Below are 22,015 nucleotides of genomic sequence, written 5' to 3'. Positions count from 1 at the left end.
GACAGAGCACACACAAACGCATCAACTTCCTGTTTCACATTTCACAGAGGCCATCTCAACATCCATCCTCAAGTCTCTTCCTCTGTCCTCCGGCATTGTAACTGGTTTTACCATCCCGTCGAACTGATTCAATATGTGCAGAGAGTCTGGAACAGCCGACCTGAGCAATGGTTAGTGGAGGGTATTCTGTTTAAGTCTGAAAACACGCCCCATTTTATCCAATTTTGGACATTTTGGAATGTGTGCCATTCACTGCCATTGTTAAGTGTTTTAATTGTTTTCACCCAACGCATTCTCCGCCCTCTCATCTTGGGTGGGTGGACCAAACTGGATCAACGAAATGAGTGCAAGGGGATGGTAAAATCAGACTAGTGTGATTCCTTCTCCAAAAGAAACAAAGAAGGAGTCGGTTGAGGCTGGAGGAATCAAGCTCCACGTGAAGGCCAGCTTCTATGGCCGCACGCCTCCCTCCTCTGTCCTCATCGTCACAACATTTCAGGGGTTTGAGATGTCCCTGATGACATCGAGTGTGTGTATGGATGCATGTGCGCGTCTGCATATCTGTGGTGAATGCCGAAAGGGGTGAGAGAGTAGCCAGGCTCTCACCAGATCTCTGAGCGTGAGTGTGTAGCTTTGGAGGTCCCGGTGGAGCTACACACACACACTTTGCACTTTTATTGCTTCGATATCAATGGTAGCTTGCATTGAGGAGTCACAGGACAGTTTATAGACTATATTGGCTCTAGAGATTAACAGCAAACATTTTTGAAGGAATTTATTGGTGGCGAGGATAGGCAGAATGATAGATAAAGCCATGCCTTCTGAAGGCGAAGCCAACGCGTGCTCTCCCAGACCTTGTAGTGGAGCTCACGAAGCTGCACGGAGCTACACAGGTCGGGCGAGAGCGAGGCAAGTGAGAGAGTGCCACTGGTGAGTCTTAGTTTCAGGCAGTGTGTGTGTGTGTGTGTGTGTGTGTGTGTGTGTGTGTGTGTGTGTGTGTGTGTGTGTGTGTGTGTGTGTGTGTGTGTGTGTGTGTGTGTGTGTGTGTGTGTGTGTGTCTATGCATGCGTGCTTGTGTGTGTTCATGCATTGTGTGTGTGTGTGTGTGTGTGTGTGTGTGTGTGTGTGTGTGTGTGTGTGTGTCTATGTATACATTGTGTGTGTGTGTCTATGTATGCATTGTGTGTGTGTGTGTGTGTGTGTGTGTGTGTGTGTGTGTGTGAGTGTGTGTGTCCATTAATGCACTGGTACCCCGACGGCTCCAGTTCTGCAGTGACCAACATGCTCTTCTCCTCGGCCGGGCTGCCTTGTCCCACCCCGTCTGCCGTAGTCACGACAACCACCTCCTCCACGTGCATGTTGACATCAGACGATGCCATTGGTCAGCCTGTAGACCTGTAAGCAGAGATGCATAGCCACACATTCAGTTAACCTATTGTCAACTCACAGAGGACTGAAATTGTGTTTCACAAGTTTTGTAAACGATTTTAAACATAACTGAAATTAAAACACACACACTCTTTTTCTCTCTCTCTCTCTCTCTCTCTCTCTCTCTCTCCCACTCTCACTCTCTCTCACACACACACACACACACACACACACACACACACACACACACACACACACACACACACACACACACACACACACACACACACACACACACACACACACACACACACACACACATTGTTGCAATGAATATCAAGTCAAGTCAAGTCAATTGTATTTTATTGTCAAGTCTATGTAACAAATTTAGCACAGAGGTTTTAAATTGCATTTGACCAGTCTTCAATGTGCAGTTAAACTAAAATATAGACATTGACAAAAATCACCTACACACACACACTGTGCAGTAAAAAACATGCATGGATGTACCTACTCTCTCTGACACATTCAGTCATAACACACACACACACACACACACACACACACACACACACACACACACACACACACACACACACACACACACACACACACACACACACACACACACACACACACACACACACACACACACACACACAGTAGAACAAGTCCGACAGGTGGACAAAGATGCGTCCGTTTGCGCTGCCGCCTTGTGCACACAGGAGGGAATTACAATTTACAGAATGCGTTTCAGACGGACCGACCGGCAGACAGACAGACCGACGGACGGACATACCCTCTTATAGAGATGCTTGCACGCATCTAAAAACTACTAATACAAGACATGTACAATAAATACGCACACACACACACACACACACACACGGGTAGATGACGTGACGTGTAAATTTTGCTGTCGCAGGCTCTTAAAATTAAGTAAATTCATGCTTTCAAAATTGTCAATGCTTTAAATGATTAAACTAATGTCGTTGTTGTGAAGAAGTAATGTGTAATAAATACAGAGCTTAAATAAGTTACTTAATTTTGAGTCAAATGTCACATCCTATGGTGTGACTGAGGCAAGCCTGGTTCTCCATATTAAAACATTTTTAAATAAATAATCAAAGCTCAGTCATTTGTCTAAACAACCCTGGCATGTTTTTCTAGGTGTCTATTTTAGCAAGTGGCAATGCTTAATTTTTTTCCTGTTTTTCTGAGACCGTATGGACTTCTGAAACTTTGTCGCAGAAAACAATGTCCTGTGGTGTGACATCATATTTTTGGTTAATTCTGTGGATAATTATCTATTGTTTAAGCTCCAGCGGTACATAAATTGTGACTTTAGACCCTTAAGAAGCCAATGGCAAGGGTGGATTTTAGATTTTTCTCTCAGAGTTCTTCAGTCAATCAATTATGTTTTGCTACCACAAGATGTATTAGTTTTGTAGTCCTTTGGTGTGACAGCCATAAAATACATTTTGACAATAGTGTATATTTTTCATATTTTTTTCTTATGTAGATGTATGAAAATGCATTTTACTAAAGGTGAAATTGAATTTCAGTTGGCAACGACATGGCTTTAAATTAACTCAAAAGCTCAAAAGTCCTATGGTGTGATGGTAAAAGTCCTATGGTGTGATGGTAAAAGTCCTATGGTGTGACACTTTGGAGTATCACACCAAAGGACAAACAGGTCACACCAATGGACTAGATATAAATAGCTTTTAAAACAACTGGTAGTACATATTTTTTTTGTTTTGTTGTTTGACTAGATAAATATTGTGTATTCAAATTACTTATTCCTTTATTGACCTTTGGAATTTATACTTTGATGCATTGTTGATGAATATTTGCTGTTGATTTTAGATACTGTCAAATGATATAAAATGTCATTAATGGTGCTTTGAAACCATAAAATATAACGGTAACAGTGAAGGAAAGATCAGTGAGAGAGTATATAGAGGAGTATAGATGAATAAAGTATGCTGTGGAGAGCTCAATATACAGCATAAATGTGCTGTCCAGCTTGAGATACCAAACAGGCACTGGCCACTACACACTACAGGTTCAATGGTGTGACAGTCATAGCATACCTACAAAAGTGTGATGGTCATGCCAAGGTCACACTTCAGTATGAGTCTTATGAGCTCTGCAGGTTACATTTAATGACCGCATGGCTGTCATTAAGAGTTACGATAATCGACGATTCAAAGACTTATAAGTGTAAAGTGTAGGTCCATATTGACTACAACATTATATTATGATCAAAAGACAAAATAATCATGTTGATATATTTGTTTCTGGCTCAGTTTTGCATTTCTGTCATTTAGCGTGACATGAATGTCCTACGGTGTGACATGTTTTAAACACTCAAATATTTGTTTGAGCTAAACAATATGTTTGATAAACACTGAATATTGCATTAGGGAAGAACAAATTATCGTCCCTGAAAAGTTAGTATAAATTCTGACAATTTTGAACATTTAAAAGAAAGATATCCCTGTTTTTCCTGGAAGGTTTCTAATAATCTCACATCTAATGGGAAAAAAATACTTAAATGGTAATTTCTCATTAAATTAAGACTTTAAAAAATTGCAATAAATATGAAGAGTGTAACAATGTTCATAAAACTCCATCAAGCCATTTCTACATTACTTAATATATTTATTTCTTAACGTCACACCAAAGGACATATTATCAGCAAATTGCTTTATCAACGTAAATAAATAATCAATGAATAGACCAACATTGTGACCACTTGGATTTTTTGAAAGATTAATTGCTGCACTACGTAGACATATACTTTTTTCCCTCATAAACAATGTTTTGTGAAAAAAATGTTTTTTGCTGCCTATCCGTCATCTACCCACACACACACACAGTGCAATAATAACACAAACATACTGATGGACAATAAATACACACACACACACACACACACACACACACACACACACACACACACACACACACACACACACACACACACACACACACAAATTTATGAATACAATGAATATTGTGCAAATATTTAAATAGACAGTAGACATAGACAATATTAGGAGAGTGATAGAATATTGGTAGCCTTTTATCAGGGGTACCCTAACCCGACTCATACAAAGCTGAGCGGAAATACACAGGCGTTTGGCAAGAACAAGGCAAGGAATTTGCAAGCTCAAGTCCCCCTGACTTTGTCTGAGACAAACAACCTCAACCAAAATAATGCGTAGATGTGTACTAAAAATTACAATGTCTCTTGCACAAGACATTAATCAACAGGCCTAACTCCATGCCTTTACATGGTGTCCAAAACTACATTTTAATTTGATTTTTTAAATATTGGTTATATTGGGTGTGTTGTTGGGATTCTGTGGGCTGAATTATAATGTATTTTGGTCACTCATGTGTTTTATAATGTGTTTTGGTCACTCACAACCTCAATGTAGACAAAATTCCACAGACCCCCATCTCAGACATGTTACATTCTTGTTACATGCACAACAACTACACCCTTTTAATCCACCATTCAACCCTTTTCTGCTGAAAAGATTTTGCGCTATCAGCATTCTACATGTCCAGTTAGAAAACAACACTTCATGTCATGAACAGATTTGCAGAATAATTATTTGAAAGGGTGTGTCTCTTGGGCATTAGTTCTATGGACTTGGAGCCAGGTGCACTATTGTTTTGAAGTTCCTTGTTTTTGAGCAGCAGCTGATTATGGGTCAGTACCGACAGACTGCGTTCAGCTGCAAACTAGTGTAAGCTAATAGAAATATGGCAAAAGCATTGAGGGAGGGGGAGTCATCACATTTGACCAAGTTGCGATAGAAAGGGGGGTCAATCGCCATTCCGACACACCGCCATTTCGACAGTATTTGATTGTCAATCCGAGCCTCTGATGTCCCTGTTCTTTTTCTGCCTTGTCCAGCCAGTGTTTCTTTTTTAGACTCTAGCTCACATTTAATAGTGTTCTGTTTTTTTTTTTTTTTTTTTTTTTACAAAAAAAATCACTCTTCCCATCATTTAAACATTGTTGCAAGTGCTTAGAGGTGCGTGAACAATGTTCTAACTCCATTGACATTTGCAACAATGTTGCGACACGAGCGGAAAGTGGAGAGTGTGGCAGCCGCAGTGTAGGCTACGATTGAGGCGACAACAACACGAGCCACCTGATCTGAAGTAGGCTATTTGGTCCAAATTGACTAGCCAGCTAGCTTTGCTTCTCCCACTTTCCATCACTAGCCTTCCTCCAGATATTCCCCGTTTGGCTCGTTTTTTAACACCAATATCGACATTTTAAAATGATAGTTGAGAGGAATTGGACGCCGCGAAGGTAAACGTAGGCACGGCACGGCCCCCGCACAGTGTGTGCGTTTGCTAGATATATAAGGCCGAGCTCACGCAGCTTTACGTGACGACGCAAGGAAGCAAATGGCAAACGCTAGTTGGCTACGCACAATGTTCATTTGGCTGAGGGCCAGACCAGCCCAACTTTTTTCGAAACACATTTCCGACTGTTAGAACACGCCATATCAAGATATCACAAAGAAGCAATAACTCTCACCTTGAGATTTTGGTGACGACCCAAACGTTGGCTCAGCTACTTTTTGCGAGTGTCACGGGGAGACTTCAGTATGGAACGAAAATGTGCTCCCTTTGTTTTCCATCGGTGGTGTTTTTAGGGGACTCCAAGCTGTATGATGTGCAAGCCTTATCGCCATATTGGATGTGGCAAAATAAGTCAATTTTAAAATAGGCAACAAATAGCCCCCAAAGACGGGAAACAAATGCAACTTTTAAAGTTAGCAGGGTTTTTTGTCCCTTCAATTGGCAATGTGGGACAGACAAAGTGACTGAGACTTAGTTTTTGGAATTTGTCTGGAATTTCACCTTTGAGGAAAAAAAGGCTATGTATAGGCCTATCCTCGAGCTTTGTCAAAAGGCCACATAATGGCTTTCCCATCGCCTCCCTTTAAAAAGTGTGTGAAAAGTGTGAAGTAGGCTACCACCCCCCCAACCACACTGTAACCTACACACACATGCAGTGCAATAATAGGGATCGCATTCAGGCCCTTATTGCACCATGTAATATTTTTATTAGTTCATTTCCTGAATCCATGCTGCCCATTCACAAATGTGACCTTTTTCACTAATAGGCCTACTTTCTACTTTCCAGAAATTGACATTTTTAGGTGCAAAAACGTACCATACTTTGGTCATACTAAATATCAGTTTATATTTACTTTGTGATACATATTCATGAAAAGATCAAATGTGGCAATAGGCAGCACACTTTCAATGAGCAGCAATCGCAGTACCTACTCTGGTCACCATCCTAGAGTGCACCTTCAAAATTACACATTTTAAAGGGACACTGTGTGAGATTTTTAGTTGTTTATTTCCAGAATTCATGCTGCCCATTCACTAATGTTACCTTTTTCATGAATACTTACCACCACCAGCAAATTCTAAGTATTCATTATGACTGGAAAAATTGCGCTTTTCATACATGAAAAGGGGGATCTTCTCCATGGTCCACCATTTTGAATTTCCAAAAATAGCCATTTTTAGCTGCAAAAATGACTGTACTTGGACCATACTAGAAAATATTTGTTTAATACTTAGTAAACTTTCTTGTAAAGATCGAATTTGGCAGTAGGCAGCCCAATTTCAATAAGTAGTTGCAGTACCTTTTTTGACCATTTCCTGCACAGTGTCCCTTTAAGGACCTGGGCCAGATCCGATCCACATGTTTGGTGGTGGACCTGGGCCAGTTCTGGCCCAAATCCGTTCCAGATCCATAATCCGGACCTGGCCCAGATCCGCGCCATTGTAAAATAAGAAAACGGGCCTAGCCACCATCTGGCCTGGATCTGGGCCAGACCCATTTTGCTGTCTGGGTAGAGCTCTAGTATTGTTTTCCCACTTGAACTTGGGCAGCAGCAGATCAGGTGTCACATCTGTATTGTAACAGCTGCCAGTCTGACTGGATAACAAAACGAAAGTCATTCTTGTTTCTCATAGTTAGATATTCCCAAATAATTATGGTGTTCCATCCTGAGTACAACCTAGGCCTACTATGAAGAATTTTCTGCACACATCTTGCAGCTGATTGGTTCTGCTGTGTGTTTAAAGAGTTACGTTAAATTTAACGCCATGTGAGTGCCATTCTTCGTGAGAGCAGAGAATTTCGCCCTACTTACTTTGTTCTATCATTTTAAAGTTGCTTGGAAAGGAGATGTGTTGTGAGTTCAATCATGAAATATTTATTTAGGACTCAAAGTCAAAACGCGCATGCGCGCTATCCCAAACCCGACAACGCGCCAGCGGCGCCAAGCTTGGATGCAGGAAGTGGTAGTGCACAAAATAGCATTGCGCACGGAATATTCTGTTTCTGTTTAAAGTTAATCCCGTTATTTTTAGAACGAATGCGTTGTAACACCAGACACCGATTTCATTGGACCTCTCACAGCCTTGACACAATTACAACATCTTGCGTAACTTAAGTTAGCCCGATGCATGAAGGAATGCAGTAATCTGAACTAACCGTGAAGTCGCAGCTAGCCAACATCAGGACAGCTGGTCAGCCAGCCAGGACACTGATTTTGCAGTAGCCCTCTATTTTGCTATCTCAAGCAGACAATGCCCCATCTCAAAATCAACGGGGTGACCGTGGACTTTCCCTTCACGCCATATCCATGTCAGACGGACTACATGACCAAAGTGCTTGAATGTCTAGAAAACGTAAGTGTACAAGAGTGTCCTCCTGAATCTGATTGTAAAGCGTCAGGGCAACCTGACATTCAACACATGACGCGTGCTAGTTAGCTTACTTACAGGCTTGTTCCGCAATTAAATTGGATTTTAACGTGAAATATCGTGCGAAAGGTTATGAGCACAAGTTTTAGAGGGCTTCTGCCAAATAGAAGCAATTATTATGAATGCATAGACCATAGTTAGTGCTATTCGGTTGCAGTGGTTAGTTACATTCCCTATTGTCTCTGTTGTCTTGTCTTGTATTTTGTGGTTTTATATGCTACTACTTCCATTTATTGAAATGTTAGCTCTAAGTGTTGTGTAGGCCTATTCAGGATGAGTGCTCTGAACGCTGTTACTCTCATTTATGAGAGTTAGTGAATACATGATAGACCCTGCAGTGTTTTAGTGATGGGTCTACTCAGACTGTGGTGTGTATTATGAATAATGGGGTGAAATCATTTGTTATAGTTGTCCATTGTCCCACTGACTGCCTTGGCCAAGCCCATGACAAAAAAGTGTGCTTTTGTGTGTGTTGCAGAAGAAGAACGGGGTCCTGGAGAGCCCAACGGGCACGGGCAAGACGCTGTGCCTGCTGTGTGCTACGCTGGCATGGCGACAGCACTTTAAGGACAATATCTCTGCCCGCAAGATTGCAGAGAGGATAAAGAGTGCAGAGTCCATGCCGTCTTGGGGGACCACGGCCACCGATGGAGAGACAACCAGTAGGGACACACACACACACACACACACACACACACACACACACACACACACACACACACACACACACACACACACACACACACACAGGCCCATCACGTCTTGGGGAACCTCAACTACTAATGGAGACGCACGCACACATAGTGGCTCTCTTCTCTCTCTCCTCTGTTGTCATTTTGAGACAACTAAGACAAAGTCAATCGAATTGCGTGTGTTTTTACTGTCCCTTTCGGCTGCAGTTGTGCTGACATTAAACGTCGCAGCTTGAATTACGTATTAAACATTGAGTGAAGTGTGCATCTCAATCCATTATCCACTATACATGTGAAGTGGTCACTAATGTTAAACATGTTTGTGTGTGTGCTTTGCTCTAGTGTACTACTCAGATGTGCCAAAGATCATCTATGCCTCCCGCACACACTCTCAGCTCACACAGGTCATTGGAGAGCTCAGGAGCACATCATACAGGTCAGTGTGCGTGCGTGCGAGTATGCGAGCGTCTGACTTTCTATCTATCAGCAGAATGAAAGGCTGGATATATTGATGTGTGTGTGTGTGTGTGTGTGTGTGTGTGTGTGTGTGTGTGTGTGTGTGTTTGTGTGTGTGTGTGAGTGAGTGAGAGAGACTGTGGGTAAATTATGTGCAGGCCACGCGTCCATACAGTGTATCATATGGACCATGGGTGTGCCAGCACGTGTGTGTGTTGGGGAGTGTTAATGTAGCCTCTTCTGTATCGCCAGATGTAAAGTGTGTGTGTGTGTGTGTGTGCACGTGTGTGCACGAGTGTGAACGCGCGTGCGTGTGTGTGTGTGTGTGTGTGCTCATGGGGAGTCCTCTGAACACTGTTGCGTACGGTATATTCTTCAGTGTTTTCGTGATACCCAATGCCAGACTGTGATGTCCATTATGGTGTGTGAATAGTTGGCCCACTGACTGCCTTGGCCAGGCCCAGACAGAAAAAAAAACATCTCAAAGTGTGTGTGTGTGTGTGTGTGTGTGTGTGTGTGTGTGTGTGTGTGTGTGTGTGTGTGTGTGTGTGTGTGTGTGTGTGTGTGTGTGTGTGTGTGTGATCATCTCCAGCCCTAAGGTGTGTGTCCTGGGCTCGAGAGAGCAGCTGTGCATCAACCCAGAAGTGATGAAGCAGGAGACCAACCATGTCAAGGTGAGACAATAGTAATGGCATAATGGCAACCATATCAAGGCTCAATTCTGAACTCATCAGGTTGGTGGGGTGAGTAATATAACCAGTGCTCTCCCCCATCCTCCTCCATGACTGAGGTACAGTGATCATGGTACCGTCCCGCTGCACTGCTCCCTTCAGATTGCAGATGAGGCATACAGTGGCTCTCAAAAGTCTACACACCCCTCTTCAAAAGTCAGGTTTTTGTTATGTAAAAAGGATAGAAAAAAAAGTAAATCCACAGATTTTACCACCTTCAATCTAAACTATTAACCTGTACAATTCAATTGAGAAACAAACTTAAAGCTCTAAAGGGAAACAATAGAAAATAAAAAACTTCAATTAACATGGTTGCATAAAAATGCACACCCTTAAACTAATACTTTGTTGCAGCACCTTTGGCTTTCATTACAGCACACAGTCTTTAGTGGGTAACAGTCTATCAGCATGGCTCGCGTTAATATGGCTGTATTCGTTAACCCCTGTTTAAGGGGGTTAAGCCCTCCAAATCAGACAGATTGCGAGTGCATCTCCAGTCCTCCTCAGATAACCTAACTGATGTTTGATGGGATACAGGTCTGAACTCTGTCTGGGCCATTCCAAAACCTCAATTTTATTGTGGTGAAGCCATTCTTTTGTAGATTTAGGTGTGTGCTTAGGTATATTGTCGTTCTGAAAGATTAGTTCCTCTGCATCTTCACCTTTCTACCAAGGGGTCGAAGGTTTTGTGCCACTACCACAGCTCCTATGGAAATGTTCATGTTCATAACTGCAGAGATGCAGTGGGACATTGTGTTTCTCAGAAGCTGTGCTGTAATGATATGCTTTTATGTGTGTCAGTCACATTGCTCTGCCTCTGTGTATGGAATGTGCTATACAAATAAAGTTGCTTTGCTTTTGACTTGCCTCTTCTCCCCTCAGGTGCACATGTGCAGAGCAAAGGTGTCGACACGCTCCTGTGTTTTCTACAACAATGTTGAAGGTACTTACAACTTGTATCTCACTCACCTCATATTAAAGCAATGTCTTAATTTTTTTTCTAACCCCAATATACTTTTTTCATGACTGCCTCAGGGGCACTGTTGAATTTTTCCTCGTCACCCACCATGGGTTTGGAATTTAAAAGGGCTCTGTACTGTCAATTGCATGACGCTGCCAGATGAATGGGTAGACTGGTGGAATGCATTTTTTGAAAAAAGGTTTGCACACTTCCTTGGATTCTTTCTTCTCCAAGTTATTTTCTCTTCTTTTTATTCATTCATTCATTGGCAATGACGTTTCGACCTCTCTGTCTTCCTCAGATTCACCAAGGAAGTGTGCGAACCTTTTTTTTCAAAAAATGCTTGGTCTTTTTGTTCAGCACCAGGGATTGTGCACAAGTAACTCTCTACAAGTAGACTGGTGGAATGACCTTGTGTCCTTCTGCTGTCTCCTTTTAGAGAAGAGCACAGATAAGGAAATCATCAACTCCATACTGGATGTGGAGGATCTGGTGAAGGCTGGAAATAAGCAGAGGTCAGTACCAGAGATTCTTTAAGTATATAGAGATATGCCAATGTAATAGTTGCTATGGGCACCTAACTTGACCAGGTTCCGGTCTGCCTAAAGGGGCGTGTCATAATACTCCTTGCATTGAATAGAACAGTCCTTAGGTCTGCCTGAAGGGGGATTTCCCTCCCTCCCCCTTGCAATTGTGGAACCCGGAAACAATGGGCCAATGGAACCTCTCTCTCTCTACTCTCTCGTCAGTACTCTTTTCTGTCTCGCTGTGTCTATAACCTGTATCTATTTTCTCTGGTCCCCTCCCTCCACTTTTTGTTTTGTTTCTATGATGTTAGACCTTGCTTGCTCCCTGAGCTACCATAGAACCAGAGAATCGTATATGAGAGTGAGATAAAGCAGGCGGGTTCTTTTCCGGTATCCACTTTACGTCGGGTGAACGCCCCTTTAGGAGACCTTCGATTAGGAGACCTTCGGAGTCTAGAGGTAGAGAATAAATGGAGTCCCCTTAGCGCTGTAGATGGCGGTAGCGCACGTCTTGTGCAAACACCACGAAAAGAGAAGAAGAAGGATGGACAACGCCCCCTTAGGAGACCAATTTTTGAGCACACGCTTTTGCATTGAGTGGGCGTGTTTCGATTCCTTTTATTATATATCCAACCTCTTTGATAGAACTGTCTGTCAGAGTTGTCTGTGTCTCTGACCTTCCTGCTGACTGTCTATCTGTAAGGCCCATCTGTCTCTCTGGCTTCTTAGCCTGCTGTCTGTCTGTGATACCAGAGCTGTTAGTCAATCTCTGTAGCAATGTCTTTCTCTCTGACAATACTGTGGAAGACCCTGTGTTGTCTGGTAAGGAATGAGTTGCTTTAACCCCATGTTGTGCGGTAAGGTGCGAGTTGTTTCAACCCCCTGTTGTCTGGTAGGGTGTGAGATGATTCTTCCTGTGTTGTCCGATAGGGTATGTCCGTACTACCTGGCCAGGAATCTGAAGCAGCAAGCGGAGATCATCTTCACACCGTATAACTACCTGCTGGACCCCAAGGTGAGTCCTGCAGCCGCCTGCACGCCTTAGATTTTAACCCATTTATCCACTGACTTTGATGGTTGTATTCAAAAAAGCAGTTCAGTTTTGGAATGTTAAGGCCAGTGCTCTAACCACTCAGCCATGTCATCATCTCCTCCTCTTCATCTTCCTCCTGCCAGAGTCGAAGGGCCCACAACATTGAGCTGCAGGGGGCCGTGATCATCTTTGATGAAGCCCACAACGTGGTAAGTCTCTCTTCTTTTCTCATCCCAATGCTCTTAAAGATCATTTTTCCATACCTGGGGTGCATTTCTCAAAATCATAGTGGATAACTATGTTAGCTACTTTGTTGTTTGCAATGCATTTTCCCATTGGCAACCCAAGTTGCTAAGTCGCTAATTACGCTTTTGAGAAACACACCTCTGTTTAGGGTCTGTCATTGTGGTAAGCCTGCCTGCTTTTGGTAGAAATGTAGTGGGACATGGTGGTTAAGTGGTTAGGGCGGCAAACTTGTTGCCCAAAGGTTGCCGGTTCCACTCCCGACACGCCAGGTTGGTGGGGGGGGGAGTAATTAACCTGTGCTCTCCCCATCCTCCTCCATGACTGAGGTACCCCAAACATGGCACCGTCCTACTTTACTGTTCCCTTTCGAGTGCCATTGAGGGCTGCCTTCTTGCACGGGTGAGGTATAAATGCAATGCAGTGTTTACTTGTGTGCTGTGTCACAATGACAATGGGAGTTGGAGTTTCCCAGGCCTCTCACTTTCAGTGTGTGCAGTGCATGTCTGGCTTTTGGCCACTGTGAGGCGCTGTTGGGCAACATTTCCACAGGTGTCTGTGTGCTGTGCAGGGGAATACTCTGCTGTTTACACAGTACAACAATTTTGCCTCATTCATAAGGTCAGATCAGCTTGTGGTGTGTGTGCGTGTGTGTGTGTGTGTGTGTGTGTGTGTGTGTGTGTGTGTGTGTGTGTGTGTGTGTGTGTGTGTGTGTGTGTGTGTGTGTGTGTGTGTGTGTGTGTGTGTGTGTGTGTGTGTGTGTGTACTGCACCAATCTACCTTGGTGAGGCCACTGCTATTGGAGCACACCGTGGGGCCCTTGCTCCATGTGGGGCCCAAATCCTGGACCCCACATGTTTTGACCCCTTTTGCTGGGTTGGTTTTGTTACTGGTAAAAGTAAAACAAATAAGTAAAAAAGACATTAAGGTGTGTGTGTGTGTGTGTGTGTGTGTGTGTGTGTGTGTGTGTGTGTGTGTGTGTGTGTGTGTGTGTGTGTGTGTGTGTGTGTGTGTGTGTGTGTGTGTGTGTGTGCGCGCGTGTGTGTGTGTGTGTGTGTGACAGAACATGTCAGGGCTGATAGTATTCAGGCTCCATGCCTGATTTCAGGCTTGACAGAGTTTGCAAAAATAAAAACATTGATAACTAGAAATGCACCCAGAGTGTGCAGACCTCCGCCAAGGAAGTTAAGTTTGTTTTAGACACATACAGTAGGATATTTGTGTCATGCTGTGGTGTCATTTATGCAGGTTTATACACACCATTAGTGTGTTAAGAGAATTAAACAATCAAGTTGTAACTAATTATATGTGTATTTTTTTTATAATTACCATGTCCTTGATTAACTGTGGTCTGTTTTGTTCACCTGTGATTGTGGTATTGGCAAAGTGCTACATGCTATAGGCCTATTGTGAACTTACTATGCACTATTGAAGGTCAGAAGTTGCTGGTCACATTGTTAAACGGTTTTGATGATTGGCAGCATGCCCCATTACCATTTAAAATTTCACAGCTATCGTTCATTGTGAACTTACACAGCCACAAATTCCATTTTTTTTGGCGATGGTACTTAAATAATTCGACATCATTGTCAACCAAAATGATCTGCGGTCACTGTTCATCTCGCAGCAGTGCACTTCCACTTCACACATAGGCTATTTTAGGCAGCGGTAGGCCCAATTAATTTCACAGGACTGTTTGTTAACTTCAACGAGGGTGTAGCCAAAAGGGTGCCTGCTGATGAGCAACTTTTTAGGTTGATAGCACTGGTTTTGGAGCTGGCGTCAAAGGGGACAGTCCTTTTCCTTATTGCTTTGGCGCAGCCTAGGCACTCCCGAATATTCGCCGGTGCTCGGCTGTTGTGCATGCCGTCGGGCTTTCTGATCTCTGTCCATCTCGCAAACAACTTGGGGTTTACTGTAAATGTAGCGAAGGGGATGTAATGAATTTTACCAGCATTGTGAACGTACAGTCATACATTATTTTGGCAACGGTAGCCTAATTAATTCGACAGCATTGTGAACAAGGATGCCTGCTGATGAGAAACTTTTTAGGTTGATGGCACTGGTTTTGGAGCTGGCGTCAAAGGAGACGGTCCTTTTCCTTATTGCTTTGGCGCACACCCGATTGGAATATTCGCCGGTGCTCGGCTATTGTGCATGCTGTCAGGCTTTCTGATCCATGTCCATCTCGCAAACAACTTGGGGTTAACTTTAAATGTAGCGAAGGGGATGTAATGAATTTTACCAGCATTGTGAACGTACAGTCATAAATTATTTTGGCAACGGTAGCCTAATTAATTCGACAGCATTGTGAACCTAAGTCACAGTCCACAACAGCATTGTGAACTTAGGCTACACGATCACATATTCCATATTTTATTGTGAACCTAAACGACCTGCGGGGGTGGTCCACTGTCCATCTCGCAACACCAATGATAACATGCGGACCAACACAATCACAAATTCCATATTTTTGGTAGCGTGGGTAATTAATTTGACAGGATTGTTTCCTGCCTGCGAATGAAGGCTGCATGCGGATGAACAACTTTTTAGGTGAAATGCACTTGGTATGTCCAATTTCACATGAAATTTAGTAAACGTGCACTTTTTCATGCTAAGTCAGTATTGGTCCATCTGAAAATGTTTGTGGAAAGTTACTTACAGAGCTTTTTTGTGCGTAAGTAAGTTTTGTACATGAGGCCCCAGGACTCCTGACCTTAAATGAGTGTGTGTGTGTGTGCGTGTAGTCCTACTTTCATGACGTTGTCGAGTGTGAATCCTGAGTCCCATGTTGATGCATTAGGTGTGTGTGTGTGTGTGTGTGTGTGTGTGTGTGTGTGTGTGTGTGTGTGTGTGTGTGTGTGTGTGTGTGTGTGTGTGTGTGTGTGTGTGTGTGTGTGTGTGTGTGTGTGTGTGTGTGTGTGTGTGCGCGCGCGTGTGTGTGCGCGCGTGTGCGTGTCTATTTGTTTTCCCCCATAACAGGAGAAGATGTGTGAGGAGGTCACCTCGTTCGACCTGACCCCGTATGACCTGACGTCGGCGCTGCAGGCGGTGGACAAGGTGCTGCACGAGCTGGTAGAGAATTCTGGGAAGGAGGAGGACTTCACCGAGTCATCCAGCTCCTCAGGTGGGGAGGTAGCAGACACACACACACACACACACACACACACACACACACACACACACACACACACACACACACACACACAGGCACACACGCACACACAGGCACACACACACACACACACAGACACACACACTCCGAGACAGACAGACAGACGGAGATGGAGGACTTCACAGAGTCATCCAGCTCCTCAGTTACACAGATGCGTAGTTAAGGCAAACACACACAGGCTCTTGCATGTACACTTGTGAAATTTAAAAGTCATCTAAAATCTCTGGTGAAAATCTGTTTCTCTTGCAGCTCTGAAGCTGGATGCTAAAGATGTGGCCACAGTGAAGCGTGAGTTGCTTATATTTGTGGAATATTGACATTCATGCTGCTACGTGTAAAAATGAATTACAGATTGCGTTGTATGTTTAATTATAACATTTAGAAATGTGAAGTTGTATGGGTATCGTAAGCATACCTATTTGCATTTTATGCATGGTGTATATACAGCATAGGCCAAAAGTTTGGACACGCCTTCTCATTCAATGCATTCTCTTTATTTTCGTGGCTATTTACAGAACATTGTACATTTTCATGGAGGGCATCAAAACTGTGCATGAGCACATGTAGGATTATGTGCTGAACAACAAATATCAATTCTAGCAGTTGTTCAATAGCTATGTCGACTGTCTATACACATGTATATGTATCTAAAATGTGTTGTCTTTAATGTTACTTGCCATAAGCATGGTGTATGTGTGACTTGTGTGTATGTGTGACGTTATTTGCTGCTGTGGTTTTTGCAGAGGTTATAATGGATCTGGAGATGAGCATCAACTCCTATGAGTTGCAACCAAACAGTAAGGGCCTCACCAAACCTGGCAGGTAAGGAAACACACACACACACACACACACACACACACACACACACACACACACACACACACACACACACACACATAGAGCAGATGTGAAAAAATGTGAATTACTTTTCTGAAGCTCGCATATTTTGTGTGTGTATTTTCCACAGCTTCATCTATGAGCTCTTCCAGAAAGCCCAGGTGAACTTCCAAACCAAGACAGCGGTCGCGGAAACCATAGACCAGATCACCGGATACTTGTCTAACCGTCAGTCACACACACACACACACACACACACACACACACACACACACACACACACACACACACACACACACACACACACACACACACACACACACACACACACACACACGGTGCAGTGTTTGAGGTCAGACCATTGACCAGATCACTGAATATCAGTCTAAGCACACACAATACAGTAAATGTCATAATAGTTCATACAGTTTGTTTTTGTTTTGAAAGTGTCTTTAGCATGCATTGTTTTTTGTGCTATCTTTCTTTTAGAGAGAGTCTCAATTCACGAGTAGTTTTTTGTTTTTCATGCGATGACAGAATCTGGAATTTTCCTCAACACCAATGGACTGCAGAAGCTTGGAGACATTATCCAGGTGAGAACAACAGCTGTTTGCATCAAGCTGGCATGATATAGTGTGATACAAATACACCCCCAAAACCAAATACAAATTAGAAATGCACTCAGAGAGTGCAGACCTCCTCCAAGGAAGCTGTTTGATATAACATTTGACTATGTTGCACCTGCCTTTTGTGGAGTTAGTAGCTGGAATGTCAAAATCCGCCCCGTCCCTCATTCAATTGCAGTCAGTAGGGGCGTCTAGATTTCTAGGATAGCAATGGTGAAGAAACTTCATGACCCGGATCAGGTTTTAATGAATCACTTGTTCCTTTGGTCATTTCCAACAAATCCATAAAGTTTCATTCAAAGTGGTAGTGGGAGGAAAGTGGACAGGAAAGTAGTGGGAGAGACAGAAGGGGCCCCATATACACGGTACGGGTGCTGTACGTGTTACTCCACAGCACCCGCCCAAAGTAATCTAATACAAACGTTTTCATTTCAATATCTTGCAGAAACCGTGTTCGTTTGGCTTGACTTAGATCAGATACAGTGTAATACACAGTGCTATGTGATAGGATTTCGATATGATTTAAAAGTGGAAAAGCCCCCAAATGCCACAGTGAGTTGCTTTACAACCCAGTATTTGGTCTTACCTCAGGGCCATTTGGTGAGATCATTCAGGTCAAATGTTTTTTTACCGGTGTTTTGTTTTGGGTTTGCCTGACTTGGCTTGGCTTCATCAAATCAGATGGTTAGGCTTTCAGGTTAGAAAAAAAAACAAAGCAAAAAAACGGAAAGTCACACATATTTTTTGGTTGCGGAACCACTGCATTTTGTGTCACTTGGCTTGACTTGACATGTCTTGGTCAGATGTTTGTGCCTGTAGGTAATGAAAAAAAAGGGGGGGGGGGTGGTCTGTGATGACTTTGTCAGGTTGACTCGATTTGACTTGACTCTATACAGGGATTAAAGTTTTCCGTCGCTACGACGGAATTCCGTCAACTGGATTTTCGTTTGGACGGATTTCCGTCCGTATCATTTATGTCAATTAATGTACATTTTTTACTTTCCAACTGAACTCAAATCGAGAGCACTCCTGGTCATGAGAAGGGGACGAGGTGTGTTTGGTGTACGGATGTAGTTATACACTCCACCATTGGCGGTGTGATACCACATTCACTCATCAGTAGCCTAGTTTTGGGTCATCCCCTGTTCTTCCGTGTTCCAAAAAAAGTAGGCCTACACGAGCGGTCAACAATTCTGTGGCAGCGCAGCGCGAGAGATTAAAAAAAAAAAATAGCCAAAATTGTTGCTGATGGCAGAAAATAAAATAATTGTAATACAATGTATAAAGTGCAGTGACGTTTCCATATCATTGCACCTGCAGTGGCAGACATTTAGAAAAAAAAATGAATAGTTTACTTCGACTGCGTATGATGTCCTTTTCATGAAGGGTTTGCCTTTTAAGCATTGTGACTCTTACTAGCATTATTCATAGCCCCAATGGGACGACTATGGCAGCTAACTAGGATAGCCTACCATGCGTTTCATCCTCATAGTTTAGCGCGTTTGACTGGCTGCGTGTAGAGCTAGTTGTCTTTTTGACAGCGGATAATTCACAGTCTCATCTGTACTCATATCAGATTAACTTTGTTGTTGCCGATATATATATTCAAGAAATAAGTTAAACATGGGTTGCATTTGGGTCACGGATAGGCTATCCCTGGCAGAGCCAATTTATGCCACGTCTTGTTCTGGGAAGCAGTGTTCTGATGGGTGGACTCATGGTCGATAAATGCCGTTTCGACGTTTGTTTCACTTTCAAGGCTTGTTACTGTGTGACGCTATTTCTGCTAACTGGAATAGTGTGCAGCAGCAACAGTTGTGTGTGCGCTTGTTTTTGAGTGGCTCAACGTCTGTGCCCATCTTCTCGGACTATGCGTTTCGTTTGAGTTCAGTTCTAGCCTATTTGCGCACTGCGCACTCAGGACTGATGGGTGGGTGATTTGCCTTGATTCGAGTGGAAAGCTGCGCGACAAGCTTGGGAAAGTGTGTTACTTTTGTAAACGATAGACGTATGTCTGTGACTGTCGTGTCTGCTGCGTCCTGTCAGCTTGTAGAACACGTGCGCATAGGAAGAATCGGGGACGTTTTTTAAATCAATGGTAAGCGTGTGCTTGGCACCGCACATCGAGAAGCAAAAAAGTAGCCAGTAGTTTTCAAAACGGTAGAACACAGAGGTAGACATACCGCACCCTGTTTGTAAACGCCAGCAAGTTATTTGTAACAGGATGAATACTGAAAAAGGCCTAAGGGTGAAAAACATACAAATAATTAAAGCTAGTTTTCTCCCTCTGATTGCTATGATCAGGGCTTTTTAAATGTCAGAAATACAACTGCAAGCAATGCGCACCAGTGCTTTCACCAGAACAGTGTTTGTCCATTCTAATGTGAAAGACAAAATATAGCCTACTACTACAACAAAAAAACCCATAATGGGATCACTCACTGTATCAACACATTGCAATTCCGAGTCAATAATTCTGTGAGATCAGCTACCATTTTGAAGCAGCAGTCATTGTGAATCCATTCTGCATGATGTTGTGAACAATTCATAAACAATGGGTAGAAATAAGAGGAAATAACCAAAACATGCCCCAAATTTCAGTTCAATCTTTGCAGTCTGATATAGTATCCATTATCCCTCCATTCTCGGCCAGTTCTAGTCAATCTGGTGAGCAGCCTAGGCCTGCCCGCCCTCTTTCCTTTTTTTGTATTTAGAAATTGGCATCTGTAAACATAGCATTGTAGGCCTACATCTGATTGAGCACATCTGATCTAGTACCTACAGGTACACTCATACTGAGTCTATATAGGTCTACTGAGTGTATAATGAATATTCATTGTTCATGTGAAGTGTAAAGATTTATGTTGGTTGAAGTTCTGATTTTGTGGCACTTTTTGGTATTACTGGCGCCCTCAAGACATAGGCCTATTCTGCTCTAGGCGACTGCCCCGTCTGCCTATGCCGCTGGCTCTGGCACCATTCCTTGCATGTATGTTTCGTCATGAGGGCAGAGCCTGGCTACATTGGTTTTCGTAGGGTTACGGAGTGATACTCGATCGGGTGCCTAACCGGTAAAAAAGTTCAGTCAGATTACTTTTTTTTGCTTTAATCCCTGCTCTATATTTACCAAGAACCTTTTTCTGTAGTAAACCAGGTTAACCTTGAGCATCACATATACGAGCCTGGAGTCCTCATTTTCATTACTAAATCACACCTTTGGGTTATTTATTAGCAGATCTACCTCTTGTTGTGTATTAACTTAGCCAGGTTTATCACTTAATCGCGTTCTTGGAATAACCCCTCGGTTTGACTTCGCTTGGTAGTGTGCATGTGCAGTCATGGAATATCATGGAATTATAACAGCATTGTGCTTTTGTATTGTCTAAAATTATTCCCACAACATTATAGCATTCGAATACGTCGAAAATTCTCAATTCAGGCAAACATGCCTGGCGAATGCAGAAGAGAGTTGACTGAAAATGTCAGTTACATGTCTTCCTTTCAATATTTTGGGCATTTAGTTTTACGAGAGGTCATGGAAATTCTGTTGTGTGGTCAGGGAAAGTCATGGAAAAGTCATGCAATTTTATGTCTGACGTGGAGTGAGAACCTTGTAGAGGTGATAAGGTTCCATGTAAGGCTATGAGCCTTCATCACCTCAATTACAATCCTTATGTGACCTTGTGGCACCTTTGTCACTGATTCACCGCCACCAGCATCTGTTTGTCTGGAGTCGGTGGGTGAGGAAAAAAGGCATTAGCAGTAGAGTGCGTTTGCACCTACCTTTCTTTGATTTTTAAGCTGTTATTCTGGGTTTGAGTATGTGTGATAAATGATACTCTATCTATATGTGGGTCAAGGACGTCTAAAAAGGGATTGTCATTCAGTGGAACGGATATCTTCTGCTGACTGTAACTGTAAAAAAAACAAGATTTTTAAATTGTTTCAAGTGAATGGATGACAGCCGAGGCCTTCATGAATTCACTGGAAAAAAAATAAAATAAGAGTCATGTTTTTTACAGTTACAGTCAGCAGAAGGTATCTGTTACACTGAATGACAATTCCTTTTTGGACGTCTTTGACCCATGTGCATGTATGTGGCGAATAGGGGTGGTACGGTTCACAAAAGTCACGATTCGGTCCATATCACGGTTTCAAGGTCACGGTTTTCGGTCTTGTACGGTTGTTTTTTTTTTTTTCTTTAAATAGAATGTATTATGCACTGGAAATGTATAATGTAAAAATTAGAATGTAAATGTAAGCTTATCATGGATATGTTAAATTTGACTTCATTCAACCTAACAAGGTGAAGTTACTGAAAGAGGAACGATATCAATGATTTTAACATGCGTCCATTTATTTCACAACAAGGGAGAACTAAGTCCTAACTTTTAAGTTGACAAATATTCAAATATTACTATAACACATTTGACGTGTAAAAATAAAATAGCTACACTCCTGTAGGCAATGGCACCATTTGGTCAGTGCAGTATGACTATTTTGGTTAATGACACACTGAGAACGAATTGGACTTTTATTTT

The 22,015-nt window shown here is 42.7% G+C and overlaps 2 protein-coding genes across 2 annotated transcripts in view; one reads left to right on the top strand and one right to left on the bottom strand.

Annotated features, from left to right (window-relative positions):
* LOC134456768 (glucocorticoid modulatory element-binding protein 2-like) overlaps window positions 1–6,015 on the bottom strand; it is a 15,426-nt gene extending 9,411 nt beyond the window's left edge. The window contains exons 1-2 of the mRNA XM_063208294.1: window positions 5,939–6,015; window positions 1,252–1,395 (exon numbers count right to left, since the gene is read on the bottom strand). Of these exons, the coding sequence (XP_063064364.1) occupies window positions 1,252–1,379 (128 nt within the window). The 5' untranslated portion in view covers window positions 1,380–1,395; window positions 5,939–6,015. The remainder of the gene's footprint in view (window positions 1–1,251; window positions 1,396–5,938) is intronic.
* Window positions 6,016–7,720: 1,705 nt separating this feature from the next.
* rtel1 (regulator of telomere elongation helicase 1) overlaps window positions 7,721–22,015 on the top strand; it is a 91,794-nt gene continuing 77,499 nt past the window's right edge. The window contains exons 1-13 of the mRNA XM_063208293.1: window positions 7,721–8,118; window positions 8,672–8,855; window positions 9,228–9,321; window positions 9,934–10,015; window positions 10,955–11,015; window positions 11,473–11,548; window positions 12,491–12,575; window positions 12,737–12,802; window positions 15,819–15,963; window positions 16,261–16,299; window positions 16,755–16,833; window positions 16,979–17,076; window positions 17,386–17,441. Coding sequence (XP_063064363.1) covers window positions 8,017–8,118; window positions 8,672–8,855; window positions 9,228–9,321; window positions 9,934–10,015; window positions 10,955–11,015; window positions 11,473–11,548; window positions 12,491–12,575; window positions 12,737–12,802; window positions 15,819–15,963; window positions 16,261–16,299; window positions 16,755–16,833; window positions 16,979–17,076; window positions 17,386–17,441 — 1,167 coding nt within the window. The 5' untranslated portion in view covers window positions 7,721–8,016. The remainder of the gene's footprint in view (window positions 8,119–8,671; window positions 8,856–9,227; window positions 9,322–9,933; window positions 10,016–10,954; window positions 11,016–11,472; window positions 11,549–12,490; window positions 12,576–12,736; window positions 12,803–15,818; window positions 15,964–16,260; window positions 16,300–16,754; window positions 16,834–16,978; window positions 17,077–17,385; window positions 17,442–22,015) is intronic.

This window comes from Engraulis encrasicolus, chromosome 10 (genome assembly GCF_034702125.1).
Source record: "Engraulis encrasicolus isolate BLACKSEA-1 chromosome 10, IST_EnEncr_1.0, whole genome shotgun sequence".
In the NCBI taxonomy this organism is placed as follows: Eukaryota; Metazoa; Chordata; class Actinopteri; order Clupeiformes; family Engraulidae; genus Engraulis; species Engraulis encrasicolus.
Note: the sequence above shows the minus strand (reverse complement) of the source record. Positions and strands in the feature narration are given on the sequence as shown.